Source organism: Hypomesus transpacificus, chromosome 18 (assembly GCF_021917145.1).
Source record: "Hypomesus transpacificus isolate Combined female chromosome 18, fHypTra1, whole genome shotgun sequence".
Taxonomy (NCBI): Eukaryota; Metazoa; Chordata; class Actinopteri; order Osmeriformes; family Osmeridae; genus Hypomesus; species Hypomesus transpacificus.
Genome location: NC_061077.1, coordinates 10,140,256 through 10,157,580, shown reverse-complemented (window position 1 = coordinate 10,157,580; position 17,325 = coordinate 10,140,256). Strand labels below are relative to the sequence as shown.

Genomic DNA, 17,325 nt, shown 5'->3' with positions numbered 1-17,325 from the left:
TCGTCTAACATGCGCCACTTGTTCATTTCAAAGTGCGGCCTGCTCTCTCCTTGTCCCCCATCCATCTCATTGGTAAGCTTGGCCCGTCGGCAGCATGCAGGCCGGGTGTTGGAGGAAAGAGGAGGCAGCTGAACAGAGAGCTCCCAGAGGACGGAGGTTTGGGAGGGGCTGTGCAGAGCTGGTGGTCTGTATGGCTGATGAGCAGGTGGGCGGATGAGGAGGCAGCCAGACCAGACCCAGGTAGTGACCCCTAAACACAGCCGACAGTGAGCCGACAGTGAGCCGATAGTCAGCCTCATACCCAGCGCCAGCTGAGGCACAACAGCCAAATGGACGAAGGCCCGGTGGGGAGGGAGTCAACCAATGAGAGCCATCGCCGCTCTACCACAGAGCCAGCATACTAATGGGAGAGGGTAGAACAGCTGGGTCAGTGACTGACTGTTGGCTTGAAATGATCCTTTGTAATCAACGTGCTGTTTGATGCCAATCTGGCTTTCTCTTTTCACAGCTCAATATCTTTAATCTCCTCTAAACTTGTCATCCAACAAGAGTGGGCTTATATTCAGTGGTGTGAATGGGCTGCTTGGGGGTGGTGGGGGTGGTGGGGGTGGTGGTGCGGAAGGTGGGGCCAGGCAGGGGGAAGGGCTGGCCCCATCTAGGGACCCCTTTGTGACAAACCCACTTCCTGTCTGTCTGGGAGGATGACAGCATTTTTGTTCGAATATTGATTGCTTTAGAGCCCTAATTGAGGCTGTGGTGCATGGCTGAAAGGGTTATTGGTGGGGGTGGGGGTGGGGTCCCAGAGGCAAGGTCTATTCTCTTTAGCTCCACTGAGCAGCCAGCAGCCCTGCCCGCCTGGATATTCCTAGCAGCCCTCCTCTGAGTGCCTCGGCCCTGCCCATTCGCATCTGGATCAGTCCTTGGCTTGGTAGACCACTGCCTGGTCTCACACAGCAGACTGCACGCTGCCCCCAGCTATGCCAGGTCATTGACTCAACATCCAGCTCAAACTGTTCTTTTTAAAGAGGGCAACATGCTCTAATGTGCTCACAAAATGTTCTTTCCTTCCTTCGAAAATAATAATCCTGTGATTTGTGTGTGACTTGACTTGATCCTGAGTGGTCCCCTAAATGGCCTCGTATCTTGTTTCGTGTCAATTGAAATAATCGAGACCATGTCACCTTTAGCACACTCAGCCCATTCGTCCTATCACTTGAAGGCCTCTTTCTTATTTCATGGAGCTACAGTATGAAGCCCCGCAGTGAGTGAACACAGCTCAGCTTAACGCTCTGCTAAACTAGACTCCCAGGCCCCAGACGTTGTTCCACACACACACATCTGCACCGATGGCTTCACAGGGCTGACGCATCTGCCGGGGCAATAATGACTCATTTATGCTTCGATTACCGCCTCACAGGAGGCCAAGCAGAAAACTGTCATGGATGCAACATCTCCCTTTGACAAGCGACATGTTCAGGACATGTCAGGACAAAAGCCCCTCTTCATCCCATCAGTAGGATGTGTCGGGTGGTCAGCACTGTAGCACTGTACAGAATGTACTGAGGAGGTCTGTCACATCCCAGGAGATGTGTTTACGGTCTCCCTGTAGTCCTGCACAGCTAGCACAGTATGTCATCCCTACCATCCCCCATTCTATCCTCATGAGCCAAATCCACAAGTAGCCAACAGCTGAATGGCAACTACTCAATTCATCCTGTTTCCCAGGCGATGGATTAAACACCTGCAGCCCGCCCCCCCTAAAAAAAAAAAAAAAACTAACATCCACAGTTGTATTCTGTAGCCTGATATCTCATGCATGACGTATGTCTTACATTTTTTGCTAGTTTCAATACAATGTGTGCCTGTGCATGACTCTGATATGGTCCACATTTTGTCCATGTTCAGATCGAAAATATTTTCATTTGGCACAAAATAAAACAAGCCTATTATTTCCTTCCATGGCCACATGGTCCTGTTGCATCAAGCAGAGTTTGAGAAATTCAATCTGGTCTGAATCAGGCATTAGACAATAATGCTGAGGGGCAGATATAAAACAACAGCCTGACATCTAAACAACTGTGCAATTTTAACAGGATCTCGATAAGAAAATCTGGGTTAGTAAGTCATTTCCTGCCTACCATCCATGACTCTTAGCCACCTACATGGTTACGCAGAATGCCAGCTAAACCCCAGAGTCTCTGGGGGGCTGTGAAAAGAAATCAGACTAAAGTGACATTGACAGGCTTCTCTAGTATACCCAGTAGACCCAACTCATCCTCACAGGGACTTGAGGTACTGGGGTCCCTGGGGGTACAGGTGCTTGGGGTGCTGGGGGCCTAAACAGTCCTAAAATAGGCAGCCAAATGCCCCTACCCCCCCTTTCCTCCTTTGCTCCCTCCCCCCTTCCCTCCCCCCTTCCCTCCCTCCCTCCCTCCCTCCCTCCCCCCTTCCTTCCTTCCTTCCCTCCCTCCCTCCCTCCCTCCCAGACAAGCAAAGGAATGAGAAGCTCTGACAGGAGCTCAGAGTTATGTCCAGAGATTTAACCTCTTGTAACGGTTTTTTCAAACACATACCCCATTCAACACATACCCCATTCAACACACACTCCATTCAATACACACACACACTTCATTCACCTCCCAGGCTGTAGCAGAAGGAGACTACAAGAGACATCACAACTGGGGCAGTTCAGCAACCTTTTAATGTCAACATTTAAATTACTGTATATTTTACCATATTGCTTATGGTGCAAACACATTTTCCTGTTCCACATTGTACATACGTGTACCTGCCAGATGCAGTAACAGTGGTCATATAGCAGCCTACATGATGGAATCCTCAGGGCACCATCACTTCCCAGACCTGATGATCTCAGTTCCTGGCAGACAGGAGTCAGAGACATCATCCTTGACCATCCCTACATCTACCATTCTGCCAGGCCTCCATAGCAGACTGGGAAAGAACCTCAGTTATCATTCTCTGTATGCCCCAGATAGTCATGTGCGAGTGCTTGTGTGTGTGTGTGTGTGTGTGTATGTGTGTTTATTTAGACTTGTGTAACTGTCATGCATCAAGACAGACGCCTAAGAAGGATGTGGCCCACCTTGTGAGATTGACAGCCTGCAGTCAGAAAGCAAACAAGCTTCTCTCCACCAAACTGAAAGTTGCGTGTAAGTGGATGTGAAAACACACCATGTGTCTGTGTTTTCCTCCACACACAATTCCCATAGGCCCCCAGTGGGACATGATTTGGAGCTTATTTGCATGCAGAGACCAGCTGAGCTCACTTTGACCTGACAGAGAGCTCTAAACACCGATACATCATCAGTACAGCCCAGTCCACTGAGCAGCAGCCTTATGAAGAGTCCTCTCCACAACCTAACTAATCCAGCGCTCTGTCTGTCTGAATTCAGAGGGGTGGAAAGAGGATAAGGAGGGTGTAGTGCAGAGAGGGGGGTCTCTCTCTCTCTCGCTCTCTTTTTCTTTTTGGCCCATAGAGTCTATTCCACGCCTGACTGAACGCTGACCTCTCCAAAATCAACATGCTGGCTTTTTACTGGAGCAGGAGATATCTGGGCTGCCGTCTCCACTAACGACGGCAGCCCGCCTGCTGGGCTTGAATTTGAGCCTGTCTGCATTTCTGCACCCCTCCTTTCCTATCACCGCTGCACCCCCGCCCTCCTCTGCATTGCCCTGGTCTGCTGTGGCACTGCCATGCTTCACCACCACTCCCTACCTCCAGCACTTACAACATCAGAGTGGGAGATCTCAAGGCTTTGTGTGCCTGGACTCCTTAGAAAGAGCAGAATACACTACTTGGTGCTGAATCAAGGCTGAAATTGAGTTATTTGAGAAAAGAATACTATTCTGTGTTCTTTTGAACTGCCTTGTAAGCTATCCATTCATTGGGTATCAGAGAGCACATGACATATCCTTGCCCAATGGTGTTTGCTTTTGAGAAGTTGGAAACAAAATGTGAATCAGCCGGCCCTCCTCCTTTTTTTAAAACATAACAGCCTGCTCTGCCTGCTGTTATGAAGGAACTGCTATACTGTATCACTGGAACTGGCCAAGTATCTTGCTGGGCCTTGAACAACACGTGCACATGGTTTTAGTTCTGCCCTGGGAGAGAGACGATAGTTCTGGCGGTGTCTAACAGCCAACGGTTCACAGTCAGAGAGGGAAGCCAGGCAGTCACTGTCACTCCAGCCCAGGCTAAACATTCCCCTTTAATCTGACCACATGCATCCCATCTTCTCAATATGCCCATGGAGAAGAGAACAGAGACACATTCTTTAGCTGAGACATTTAAACCAAACAAGCTTTCTCTCTGGCTCATGTGAACCCTGTTCCTTTAATACGCTTGCCAGAGCTGGTCATTAAAACCAAAAAGATCGGTACTGGAGAGTCAGAAAAAGAACGTTTGGTCCAGCAGCTAATTTGAACATGACTTGTTGACAGTGCACATTTTGCAAAAGATTTATGGAGGTCTAAAGTAGGAGTAATTTAACCTGGGTCTGGTCTGGCTGTGCTAAACACACCAATATACAAAATGAACCACTAGTATGTCTAAAATATAACAGAAAACCCCAGAACCAGCTGTCAATCAGATGTCAATTACTGCTCTTCTATTGACCAAACGCTACGGAACTCAAGCTAATTCATCAATAGTGTTTAATAGGCTAATTAGTGACATGCACCATATCTCTGTCACCCATGCAGTGACCCGGGTGTGACCCTCATGTGACCCTGTTAGGGTGACCGAACCCCCAAGGAGAGAGAAGCTGCCCCTGCTCTCCATATTCATACAGTCTCATGCTGCACAGAGGACAAACTGGGAAAATGATCAGGGTTAGCCTGCCAAAAGCCACAGTCACCCTGTGTGTGTGTTTGTGTGTGTGTGTGTGTGTGTTCAGCAGTCTCCACATACCAAAAGAGCTTGTGAGTGGGACCACTGTCATGAATGACAGCAACTGCTGAGAGAAGCTGCAGCTTGGCTGTTTTCCCGCTCTTTTCAGTATTTGTTCTTCCCAGTGTTTAAAACACCAAGAAAAGGTAGTCTCACTGAAATTAAGATGAGATAGCGTAATCCAAAATCTAGATATTTGTCTAAGGATATAGATAATAATATGACAGATAACAGATGTCTAAATACATGCAATAGCCAACTGCTTTTATTTAGCACTTAATTTCCCAGGCAACCCATATCAAAACAACTTTTCTCTTGTCACATTGATTACAAAAGACCACATAACACCTCTTTGGTGGTCTACACAAATCATGATTTTCTCTTTGTTTCTTTCTCAAACAGTTTTACTAACCTGATAGCAAGGACATTCTGTAGAGGGTCCCTGAGGGTTTGACAGTTAACAGAGGCAGGCTGTCAGTCTCAGAGCGGGACAGGGCCAGTTCTTATCTGGGAATAGGCTGATATTTGGAACTGTGTGGCTGGAGGACGTCTGTTTGTGCGAAGCCTCTAAAGGATGCCTCAACAGGACAGGGAGAGGGGGGGGGGGGGGGGGGGGGGGGGGGGGGGGGGGGGGGGGTAATGGGATGGGTGCTAGCAGGCCATCGGCTCACTGACCTGTAGCATCCTTCCTGAGCCTCATTACAATATAGCAGGAAATGGCTACTGCATGATGCCTGTGTGTCTATTTCCTGGTCCCTACGTAGGCAGAATCATATCAACAGCTTGCCATCCCTTGAGCCCGGTAGCCTGTGTTTATCATCTCTGTTTGGGCCACATGCAGGTGAGTCATCAGCATGCTGGAGGAACGGGAGCCATGAGAGAGCTCTCTGCATACACACGAGCTGCATCTCCCCTCCAGGCTCCAAGATCTAAAAAACACCAACTAGCTCACGGTTTGGAGAACATGGAGGCAAATGAAAGAGGAATGGTACTGAAGGACATATTGATACTTCACTGCCTCCGTTTGTGCTTGTTTAACAAACGTTTTACATTTTCTCCAATGAGACCCAATCTTTTGTAGCGTAGCTTGGTGAATCAATCGCGTCCTTCCAGTGTAATAACAACGTTTACAGGTAATTCTGTTACTTCCTGTGGGAAGGTAAATGATCTGGATCAGGCGTTGTAAATCACAGCAGCCTCAGCGGTCAGCCACCTGTCAATGTCAACATTCTCTCTCCTTCTCGACACCAGGAATCTGTGGGGCTCAAGACGAGCTTTTGGGTGGAGGGATATCCGAGATTTAACAGATTAACCGTCAATAAATCACGACACTCACAAGCTACGCCTGGCACTTGGCAGCATACAGGACAGGCATGCAGTACAGTCGATTATCAGAAACGGTACAATGTGAACAGAATGAGACCCACGCACTATGCGTCACTCAGGCACTTCTATGTAAATCACAGTAGGGGGGATATATGGTGAATGGTCATTGACTAATAAAAACCTAGCCAATAATAGTGTTGTTCCAAAGCAGCCATGTGTTGCTCACTCTCCTGACCCTCCTGCTGACAGCGTTTTGCTTTGGCAGTCAGAGTGGAACACGGCCGAGACTCACACAATGAATGGGACCCCAGCCAGCAAGCACAAGGAGCCCCCAGCCCTGGAGCCATGACCTTGTATTGTGTGATTGTGGTGAAATCATTGTGGAAAGCACATAGGACTGTGGGACTGACCTGTCATATGGTCATTGGAGGCTTTGTTTATCCTGTTTTCACTCACACTTTCAGAAGGATATTCCAGTGTGGAGGAAATCAACGTGACTGACTGTGAGAGAGATCATGTGATGAGACTGCAGGAAGATGTGGAAGTGTCTGATGCAACAGCCTGTAATTGAAAAATGAATACTGTAGAGGTTAAATTTCTAACCTCAACATGTGTATGGAATATCTTCCCATACCTCTTGGCCAATGGCAGAAAGCTTGCTGCATATTACCAACCAGATGACCAATTAGGGCGTCCTGCTGTTCTCATTAGCCATGGCCAGTTGCCATGGTTACAGACAAGTGTGTTGTCTCGGATATTAGGCATAAAGTAGATGGAAATATCACTGGCATTTAAATGTTATCCAAAATAACTCCCCACTGTCCTGGAGTAATCTCAAACCCCCAGTGTGGAAGACATGTGTCAGCTAAGACCTCTTTAAAGAATAATCAATGCTCTTAGAGAGGAGGTTATTAGTAGTTGGCTGTCATTAGGCGACATGACTAACCAGCTGGCTGTATTATGCAGCTAGCTAGCTCTGCACCCTAACCCCCCTTGTGTCAGTGCAGGGGCCAGGCAATTAGGCCAGAGCCCATGGGGAAATGGCACTTCAGACAGGGAGCAGAGCTGCCTAACAAAGGCTGTCATGTATGAGGAAGTGTGACAGAGGTTAACCCTTTCAGCACGCTGGGCTGCTTCATGATGCCCTGTGGCATTCAGTCCCAGAGACTCTCCCAGCATCACTGCTCCGACGTCACAGCCCTTTTACTGGATGTCCCATCGATCACAGAAGCACTGAGAATGTGAGGGTTAGATTGACCAGTTCCAGACGGCTGAGCGCGAAAAGCTGATGGTACAGTGAGAAAGAGGGAAAATCTGGCAGCGAAAGAAGGCTCCGGACATGAAGCGTCTCGGCTGGTGGAGAGGGTTTACATTAACACAAGGTGGTCGACATGACTCCAACAAGGAAAAATGTCAATGAAGATATAGGGTAGACGAGGGAGCACACACACAGACACGAGCGTACGCGTAAAAGACTTGGCTGTGAGAATAGGAACAGAGTTCCATTGTGGGGAGGCAGACAATGAAGTCCACAGACACGGGCTGCCCGCCTTGTTCTGACCAGCTCATTAGGCTGGCAGTATGGCTTACGGGCTGGGCGTATAAGTCCAGAGCAGCTCCATCACCCTTCCATTCTCTGACATTTGAGTGAAAAAGCTGAATTCCCCCAAGTGAAATTCCCTCTTCAACAGCCATGATGACTGTCCAGAGCTGGGCTGGGAGTCTTCCCGGCATTTTTGTGGGCTAAACATGCCGCTTGGCTTGAACTAGAAAGACATACCAGACCTGTGAAGCATTCAGCTCTTTCCTGTCTGAGAACTTTTTGGAGATTGAGCTTTCAGACACAGCTTATGTTTTAGAGAAAGAGCCGATTTTACTCGAAGAGTGCAAAGCATTTGCTACCGTCAACCATTTGTTGCTGAGCCTTTCAGATAATGCCACCAGTCAAAATGCTCGGATTGGAACAGGACTGGATGTGTCAAATAAACAATTATATGTCACGCAGACCATTCCTGCTGGTCGCTGATCCATAGCGTCGGTGGGGATGTTTTCCTAGACTAAGACCTAGAGATAACAGAGGTGGTTTGCAGTGTCAGCCTCCCCTCCTTCCACCAGGTGTTTCCTGTGCTCCGTACCCTGACCCCTGACCTCATCCTGGTCGTCTCCTGTGTGACCCTTAGTGTGGCCCTTAGTCAGCCGACAGACCAGACGACCAGGAAGCTGATAACCTCCCGTGACCAGACCCCCTTCACTAAACATCTGCAGGACATATGACTGAAAGACACCGGTCAGAAACCTGCCACACGTGAGGATGGAAGTGATCCAAAGGAGTGAACCACAACAATCAACAACAGCTGTTTTGACGTGTACTACGTTAGGATGAAATAAGGGGATGGAATAGGTGTTTTTTCAGTTAATAAAGCAAAAGATTACACAAAACATCTCATTCCAGCTGCTCCCAGGAGGAGGACTGAAGGAGGGATTTTGTACTAACAACCTCTCCAGTCATGGCTCATTGGCCTCCACTCTGAAGCAAGGACTCTCAGGAGACTACTAGCACAAACATCAACAAAGGCTAGAAAACAACAGTTAATGACTTCATTCAGGGGGGGAAACAACCACACCGACCAACGAGGACACCAATGTAAAGACATTGAGTACACTGATGATAGACTAGTAATAAGAACACAATTATTTGATATTTTATGGGTATGTCTCGAATACCATGAGCTGTTAGCAGACAAGTGTCAAGTAAAAATGAATGTTACTGACATTTCATACCGCTGTATCATGAACATGTATGAACTACTAACAGAGAATGGAGACATTGAGGACCCTGTGGTGAGTGGTGATTCCCAAAGGAAAAGAGAGGCCAGGCGTCGGAGGTCTGGGCCTCAGCAGGGCCGTCTCCCCCGGTGCCCTCTACTCTGGGCTCTCTTTAATATTTCAGAGGGTTGACGCATTTCCTGACTGCTCTGGGAAGTCAGCCCCCGCTTGCCTCGCTGGAAGGCAGAATGGAGGGGGGAGAGTGAGAGCGAAAGAGAGGGGGGAGAGAGAGAGAGAGGGAAAGAGGGAAAGAGGGATGGGCCAAATCACAACCAGATGCTGGTCTGGGTTACACATGTGATTCAGCATTTCAGAACCCAACCGGATCCAGAACCTGTGTACATGGACCCGGAATGTAGATCCGCTGAATCAGTGCCTCTCTAATTCTACTGCTCCCTGTCTCTGTCTGTGTCTCACATTCAATATCCAGGTTTCACATCAAATCCCAATTCTCCTATCACTCAGGCCTATTGAGCAGTCTGGGATATAGATCTACCATGCAATCAGAGCCTTTCCATAGGAAGCCCCTCCTTTCCTGCTCCACAGGGGGATGACAGTGAGGATTGGGACGTGCTGGTGGGTGGGCGATGTCGACACACCTGGAAAATAACCCCCTCATTTTAAACCCGATTTATTACCAGCATATATGTAGTCAAATACACACACAATCACACACAGTCACACACAATCATCCAACAGACTGGTCCTTGGGGCTATATGTATGAAGCATCAAGCCAAGATCTACAGAAATCACCCACGAGTCATCCAGCCAGCCCATGTACTGTATAGCACTGTCTCGTAAATCAAGCTGGTCCCTGTGACCTGATACAGAATTGTGTGTTTCTAGAGGACACCGTGGAGACTGGAGGCGTACACTCTAGACCTCACAGTACAGGTCACCACACCCAGCTCCAGCACTCCTCTATCTGTGGGCCTCACATCAGCTGGCACATTACTCATCCAGAGAGAAGCAGAGAGAAGCCAAGAGCGCCTGGTCTCTTCCTGCCCTCCCGGGAGGGGGTTGTGCCCCACATGCTCTATACCCTGTTGGACACACACACACACACACAGCCTGATCTAAACAGCCCTACGGATGAGCCCTGGAGATATTAGACTCATGGAGGCGAGGGTCAGCCGCAGGAAATTGGACATGTTTCCAATTATCTTTTAGTAAAATATGGTCAGTGAAATAAAGGATGATACAAAGATGCTAATGTGAAAACCAGATGGACATTTATCATATCTGTAACCATGTAAAGAGGAAAAGACAGTAATGTATTAAAGTAATTACGCCTCGAAAAATATTCATCGACGAAGACAGCATGAAAATCATAGAAGAAACAGCGAAGGTCAGAGACCCACAGGCCCACAGGATGGATGTCACCTCTCTCTGTTGGACGTTCTGCTTTAGTGTAGCCTCCTATACACAAGTCTCCTGTATCGCAGTCTCTTGTAGTAAATCACCAGGCTCTAGTATGCTTAATCCACTAGGGGCATTAGTCAGACTATTTATATTACCCCTGAATTATGGCCCATTTGAACAGCTCGACTGTCCCTGGACAGTCACGTTGCAGCGCAGGCTTAACTCCCTCTGTGAGAGGTTAGCAAGGGTGGAGGCTGGCCTCCTAGATATTCCTCACTAATCCTGATGCTCCGGAAATCTATTTGCTATCAAACTCACCCGTCCATTTCATTTTGTTATGCATACCATCCCTATGAACTTCAATCATGTAGCTCCAGTTGTTGTTGTACTAAGGAGAATGAGTTAGCTGTAGCTCAGCTCTCCCATGAAGAAACACATGACTGAGTGCGTCTCAAGGTGAAATTGGAGCCCTTTTGATACAGGCGAAGAGAAAAGTGATGAGAGATATCTGATATCTACATTGAATTGAGATCAGATGTTGGGGCCAGATAAACTAAATCCGATGCGAAAAACAAATGCTGAGTCATGGCTAATGTTAAGAAGCAGACAGCAAGACAAAGAGCACAGGAGTACAGCAGAACCAGCAGAGCCTGCACAGAGCAGAGATGAAAAACAAGGTTCCTCTGTTCCATAACTCCTGATCTGTGCAGCGACGTGAGCGGGTCCTGCACTGCTGCTGTCTGCAGCTCCTCCCCGCCTCCCCACCCATCATCAGTCAACGCCGCTTCAAGGAACACAGGGCCGTGGTGTGAGGAGAATACCAATGCCTGTCATTCTCATCCATCATTTAAGGCTGGGTGTGCATCCGTTAAAACAGATTGAAAGACTTAAACACTGCATGCAGCCTGTGGTAACACAGGGAGGTTGAGTTCAAAAGGGAGTCCAGAACAGAGAGGGAGAGTGACAGTCATACGGTTAGGTAATTACATTTACCGGAACTTAATAAACTGTTCACACACTCCTCCTGCGTCGACTAACGGAGGGAGGCGAGCAGGTCTGTGTTTGTCCTGGCGCTACTCCCAGGTCTCTTTGTCACCTCTAAGGATATGTCCTGTAGTGGTAGATTAGCAGGCTGTTCAGAATGCAGTGCTCGCCACCACTGCCTTTGTCTCCCTGTGTGTGAAACGTCTTGCTATTCATCACACAAAAAATGAGAGGGACAGCCAGGACTCATGCGGTGCCCCTCACCAAACACAAAGACCTGAGATGACATCATCGCTGGGTCTCCAGACACCCAGAGAGAGTTCATCCTCCTTAAAGATGCACAAAATCACCATTTAATGAGCAGCAAATAATAGAAAAAGATACCAATACCTCGGTGTTTAGGAAAATGGTTTTATGATCACTTCACATTTTCACAGTTGTTTGTAGGGACTCCAAAAGGGACTTAAGCCTACGTTTTATAAATGATATTGTCCATGTCCATGATTAACCCTAACAGAAGAGTTTGCTGTGTTAAAACCAGAAGCACACCTTGTTTCAAAGGCCCTACACCGTTACACATTCCTCCTGGACCCGTCGCGCTTGTGAAGACAAACCTGCTACAAAGGATATCCTTCAAACACTCCAGTAATCAAGCTGAAGAGATCTTCTGAAGGCTGCCCTACATTGCTTGGGAGAGACAGAGAGACTGGTAAGCAAAAGATGAGGCACCCAGCTGGCACAAGGTCTTCATCTCAGCCCCTCTGAAGAAGATGAAAGACTTTTCTTTAGCGGGCAATGACTCCCTTCTGAAAGAGAGCCCAGCAGTCTTGTATTCTGACATGGTGAGAGAGACAACAGTACTATATTGCTACATGTATTTGAGATTGATACACCCTTCCCCCCAAGAGTGACACTAGAGGGGTTGTCACCAGTTTCCAGGTGAGTCACCTCACCATGCTGGGATTGAAAAGCCAAGAAATGTGGGCTAATCCCTGATTAGGACACACTGTCAAACTGCTGACTTAATCCCTATCGCTTTTATTACCTTGAGTTGCACAGGCTCAGTGACACCTTAAACAAGATGGTGAAAATGCTATAGGCCAGCCTCACATTAACAATTACATCCAGAAGGGAAGAAAATTTAAATAGCAGAAACAACGTGCAAGGGTGGGAGGGATGGTAGCAGAGCTGAGGATGCAATCTGTCTAATGCAGAGATTACACAGGCAGTGACACGAAACAGGGCATAGATAGGCTGCCGCGCTCATTGTCTCAGACTTCAAACATCCAAAACATGGTTTTAGGCTAACAATTTAACATGACTACCAGTTGCAGGCATCACTGTGTGTGCTGTCATGCAGTTGATGGCCATCTTGGTGTTGGAGCCATGACTCCCTAAATTAGCATAAAGGCATCCCCCGGCCTTGGCCAAAGTCACCGCGCAGGGAGGAGCACGGTTGGCGGAACACAAGGGAAGCTGACACAGATTCAAAATGGAAGGAGGTCAGTATGAACAAGAGCAGAAGCAACATGACCACGCAGCAAGGAAGGCCTCCCAGATCAGAGCAGCTGAGGCAGCAAAGGAAGAAAACAGCGCCTTCACAAATAACACAACAGACGCATGGTCAGACAAACTCTGAACAAAGGGGACTGCTCTTGAACCTCCATGTTTCATCTCCCAGTCTGTCTGAGATATATCAAGATTGTTATCAATACCTGCAAATGAGATTACGGTTGTGAGAAAACACATTTGACTGTTGTAATCCATCTCCTAAAACAAACACCATTCTGACTGGAATATTGGCCAGATTCTGGGTTTATATGGTCAACAAGTGTCCTACTGTTGACATAGTGGTCTAATCTCTCTAGGATCACACAGAGTATGAATGCCAGAGAATAAATATACTGTAAATTCCTTTATGACCAGAGACACAACCTAAACCCAAAAGAAGAAAAGGAATTACTCATCCTGTACATTCCAAACATGCACACAAAAGCAGTTTATTGTATCTACTGTACTATAGATTCAAAATGATGCATGGGGAAGAGCCAGATTATTGTCTCCAGTATTTTCCACATTACAGAAACTGTAACCTGAGGATAGTGTTGTCATCTGTCACAGAGCAGGACGTTGTGCCACATACCCAGCATTCCTCTCGAGCAGGCATATCCTGGAATGTGGCACACTCCTCTCTCATCTGACTCTGGGTCACACATCCAGTCATCCTCACACAAGACAGGGATGCACAAACAGCGTGGGGGTCAAAGGTCACAGGCTGTCTTATACCAGGCCTACTCGGCATGAGTCACTGACAAGACCGTCGCCCTTAATGAAGGCTGCCTCACATCAGTCCTGTTTACTTGGGGTAGGAAGGACACTTGCAGCTCACTGTCACAAGCCATTCAGTTTGAATGAAAAGAGTCCTCATTTGGAAGGAAGCACAGTTCTTCATGGACAAAGCTAGCATTCTGCTGAGGGAGACCCTAGTGGATCACCACAGTCCAAGCCACAGAACATCAGAGGCTACAGGATAGGTATAAATCAGTGCTATTCTCTCCAGCGGCTGATGTCAGCGTAATGAGTACCCAGCCCCAAGTACACAGACAGGAAGCATTCATTAACGTACCATTGAATGCGTACAAACACCCAACCCAAATAAAACCAAATAATAGGGTCAGTCTGTCAGCAGATCGTTCTCATTAGAATCAAATGTTAAGACATGCTATTAATACCCTTTCATCTTTGTTAACTTAATACATTAGTTTAGGTGCTTCCTTAGTGACTTGCTATAAATATGACTTTGTTTACTGACTTAGTGAAATGAAAGTTTCTCTAAGTGAAAGTAAGGCTCTTGACAACATGTGTGAGGGAGACCTAAAACTAACATGTCAGCGGAGGGCAAACAACACAAACGTAGCATGTTCCCAATGTTGTGCTGCAACAAACACATACACACACATTCCTGTGGCTGTGTGACCATTACGGACCTCTTCCCAGAAACAGATGTGGAGTGTTGCTGTGCCACGGCTGCTACAGTACGCTACATCACATCTGTCTGCTGGCACACCGGTATCCATAGCGACCAAACAGCGGGTACACAGAGTTGAGATTAGTTGAGATTGTATGCCTTTTTACAGCCTGTCAGGTGGTCACTCCAGCACCTTCTCCTGAGCAGCATCTCCAGGACAACAGGAGTGTCAGGCTCTAACGCAGAACCGAGGACGTAGTGTAGCGACGCTAGTGGCAACACAGGACCATGCTGCGTCTTGACGCGCTGGCTGGGAGTGAGCAGTGAGATATGTGTGAGTGCAACCTTGCGGAACTCTTGGCCTGCATGTGTTCATACGTGTGAGAAGTGCGAAGCCTTTTAAAGTATCAACTGTGAAAAGACTCGAGTCCCTCGTTTCTAGACCTGCCTCCTTCCGATCAGCCACCTTCGGGGTTGGTTCTTACGCAACACTTAGGCTACGCTTTTAGCTCTACAAAAGGAGCAATTTGAATATGGACTCAATGCCCTGTTAGTGGTTGGAGTGGCTGAGAGAATATTCTTTTAAGCGCTCTCTTTTTGGAATCTGAGTAAGGTCATTTTAGATGACATCACACTCCATTTGTCTCCATTGGAAAATAAGGTCTTCATTCAGTTTCTGACATTCATTATTTTTCAAAAAATCCTCAAAATAACCTTAGGAGAACCGTTTTAGGAGAACACAACAACCAGATGCGTTTGATGTTCTTTAGCTTATGAGACATCTCTTGCCAACCATTGCATGTGAGGAAGAGAGTTATTTTTATTCCATGGCCAGACAGAGGAGACAATTTCATCTTCTTGTTCCTTTCAGACCAGAGAAGTGGATTACCCATCGAGGGATAGGACCACAAATCCCTGGAAGGTGGGTCGTTGCAGGCCATGCAATCCCACAGCTCCACTCTAGTTGCTAGACTTGCTCTTTAGCACATAAACATGGGGAGAAGGTTTGTGTAAATACCCTTCACTCAGCACTTACTGAGACCTGCCTCTCAGCCACACATGGCACCCATTAAGGTACTGCTGCCAAGCCTGGAAGTCTTTGATTTGGAGGAGAGATTCTATCTGTGGGAGCTTTGCGGCTGTGCACACACATACATGTAAAAAGACCCAACCAGGCATGCAAGCAGGCAGGCAGGGGGCTTGGATACCCCACAAAGAGTGACGGGCCCTGGGTTCCACATAAGCAGCAGAGAGGGGGGAGGATGGAGGGAGACAGGGAGCCAGAGCCAGGTCTGGGGAAGGGATGTGGCTTGAGAGGAATGCCTGTGTTATTTATCTAACCTCTGGTGCTATGAGTGCACCGCAGCCAGAGCATGAAGCTGTGCATGCGTGGGACTCACTCGTTTCCCCTCTGATCCACTCGATGGTGCTTAGTGATGCTGTTTGAAGCTTCCTTTGTGAGGGAGAAACTCCCTGAGAACTGCACATTAAATTATGATATGAACACAAATCAGTTGTGACGCCTCTTACTTGAGGACTATTTAGCCTTTAGACCACGAGATGCATCACCACATTCACATTGTCACCTGCAATCAGTGTCTGCTTTGAACCGACATCTACAACCAAGCAGGTCGATGGGCTACTATGGTCCTGAGAAGACTCTGGAGCTTCCTCAATACAAGCCTAAGTCATTCATTACACGGTATATTACCATACCCTATATATTTTCATTATGAATGCAAGTCAACTTTGGACTCACTAAATGGTCAATCGTACAGTACAAGTTGCACATGATACTGTAGTTTCTATCAGACGATAATCGCGAGGACACCCTTATGTAGACTGCGGATAGTGGTACTGTTGTGGTCTCATGATACACACGGTATGCATGCGTCATGAGGGGGCTTGAAAGAGTGCCCCGTGTTGCTGTGCCCTGAATGCAACACCATGGGTGTGCACTACAAGTAAAATCAGCATCCACTATGTGTCCACACCACCGATGACAATATATGTGTCTTTCAATGTAAATATAGCCTTTTTTCCATAACAACACGTGTTAGTGAGAGCAGGAGGGATAATTCCTTTTCCTCGCGCCAAACCGTTACTCATCCATTAGGCTATACAATATCATCACTACTGTGCCAAATCAGTATAGCTAAATGAGCCTACCCAAGGTCGTCCCGATAAGCACAAAAAAAGAATTCTTTGTAACCAAGTCTATTTATAATATGATTACAAATAAGTCTTCTATTTCAGATAGCAGAAGCATACCCAGCAAGAAAACATTCTTATTTTCGTAGGAAATTCAAAACAGACATGCGTATGCAAAACATAATACCAATGCCATGTTAAATACCATTTTGTACAGTTTGTACAAACCGATTGGCTATTTAAACATTCTCATGTTGTTCAATTTGCATACGTTCAACAAGCGGATGTGCAGCAGTCTAAAATCTCTACAGAAAGAGCATTCTCTTACCTGAACCTGGGTGAATCTTTGACACATTCTTCAAAATCCACCGTCATCTTGGGCTAGTTACGTCTTCAAGCTTACTGTATAACTTTCATTTCTCGAAATAAACGATAGAAGAATGGAAATATGTATTCCGATAAGCCGCGGTCCTCTCCCCGCCTCGCAGTCACTAGTCTACTCCGCAATGAGAGAGACTAAACACTTGAGCCGCCAGACTGCTGGCGAGTGAGTGTCGACCAACTTGTAGTGGTGCGCACAGAACAGTACAGGCTTACAAGGCATGGCATGTTGCATTGGCTCAGTTCAGTATAAATGCCATCTGCTGTTTAACAGGCTATGCAACTTATGTCGCAGTATTATCAACATTCTTTGTTGGTTAATACTTTTTTTATTTTAGTGTATGAAAGATTAATATAGTTTCATCATGACAGGTGAAATAGTCAATGACCCTTTACAGAGAGTGGGTTGAGGATGGC

General features: G+C 47.1%; 1 protein-coding gene across 1 annotated transcript in view; it reads right to left on the bottom strand.

The window, feature by feature from the left end:
* acap3a (ArfGAP with coiled-coil, ankyrin repeat and PH domains 3a) overlaps positions 1-17,097 on the bottom strand; it is a 46,899-nt gene extending 29,802 nt beyond the window's left edge. The window contains exon 1 of the mRNA XM_047039366.1: positions 16,856-17,097. Within this exon, the coding sequence (XP_046895322.1) occupies positions 16,856-16,902 (47 nt within the window). The 5' untranslated portion in view covers positions 16,903-17,097. The remainder of the gene's footprint in view (positions 1-16,855) is intronic.
* Positions 17,098-17,325: the final 228 nt, after the last annotated feature.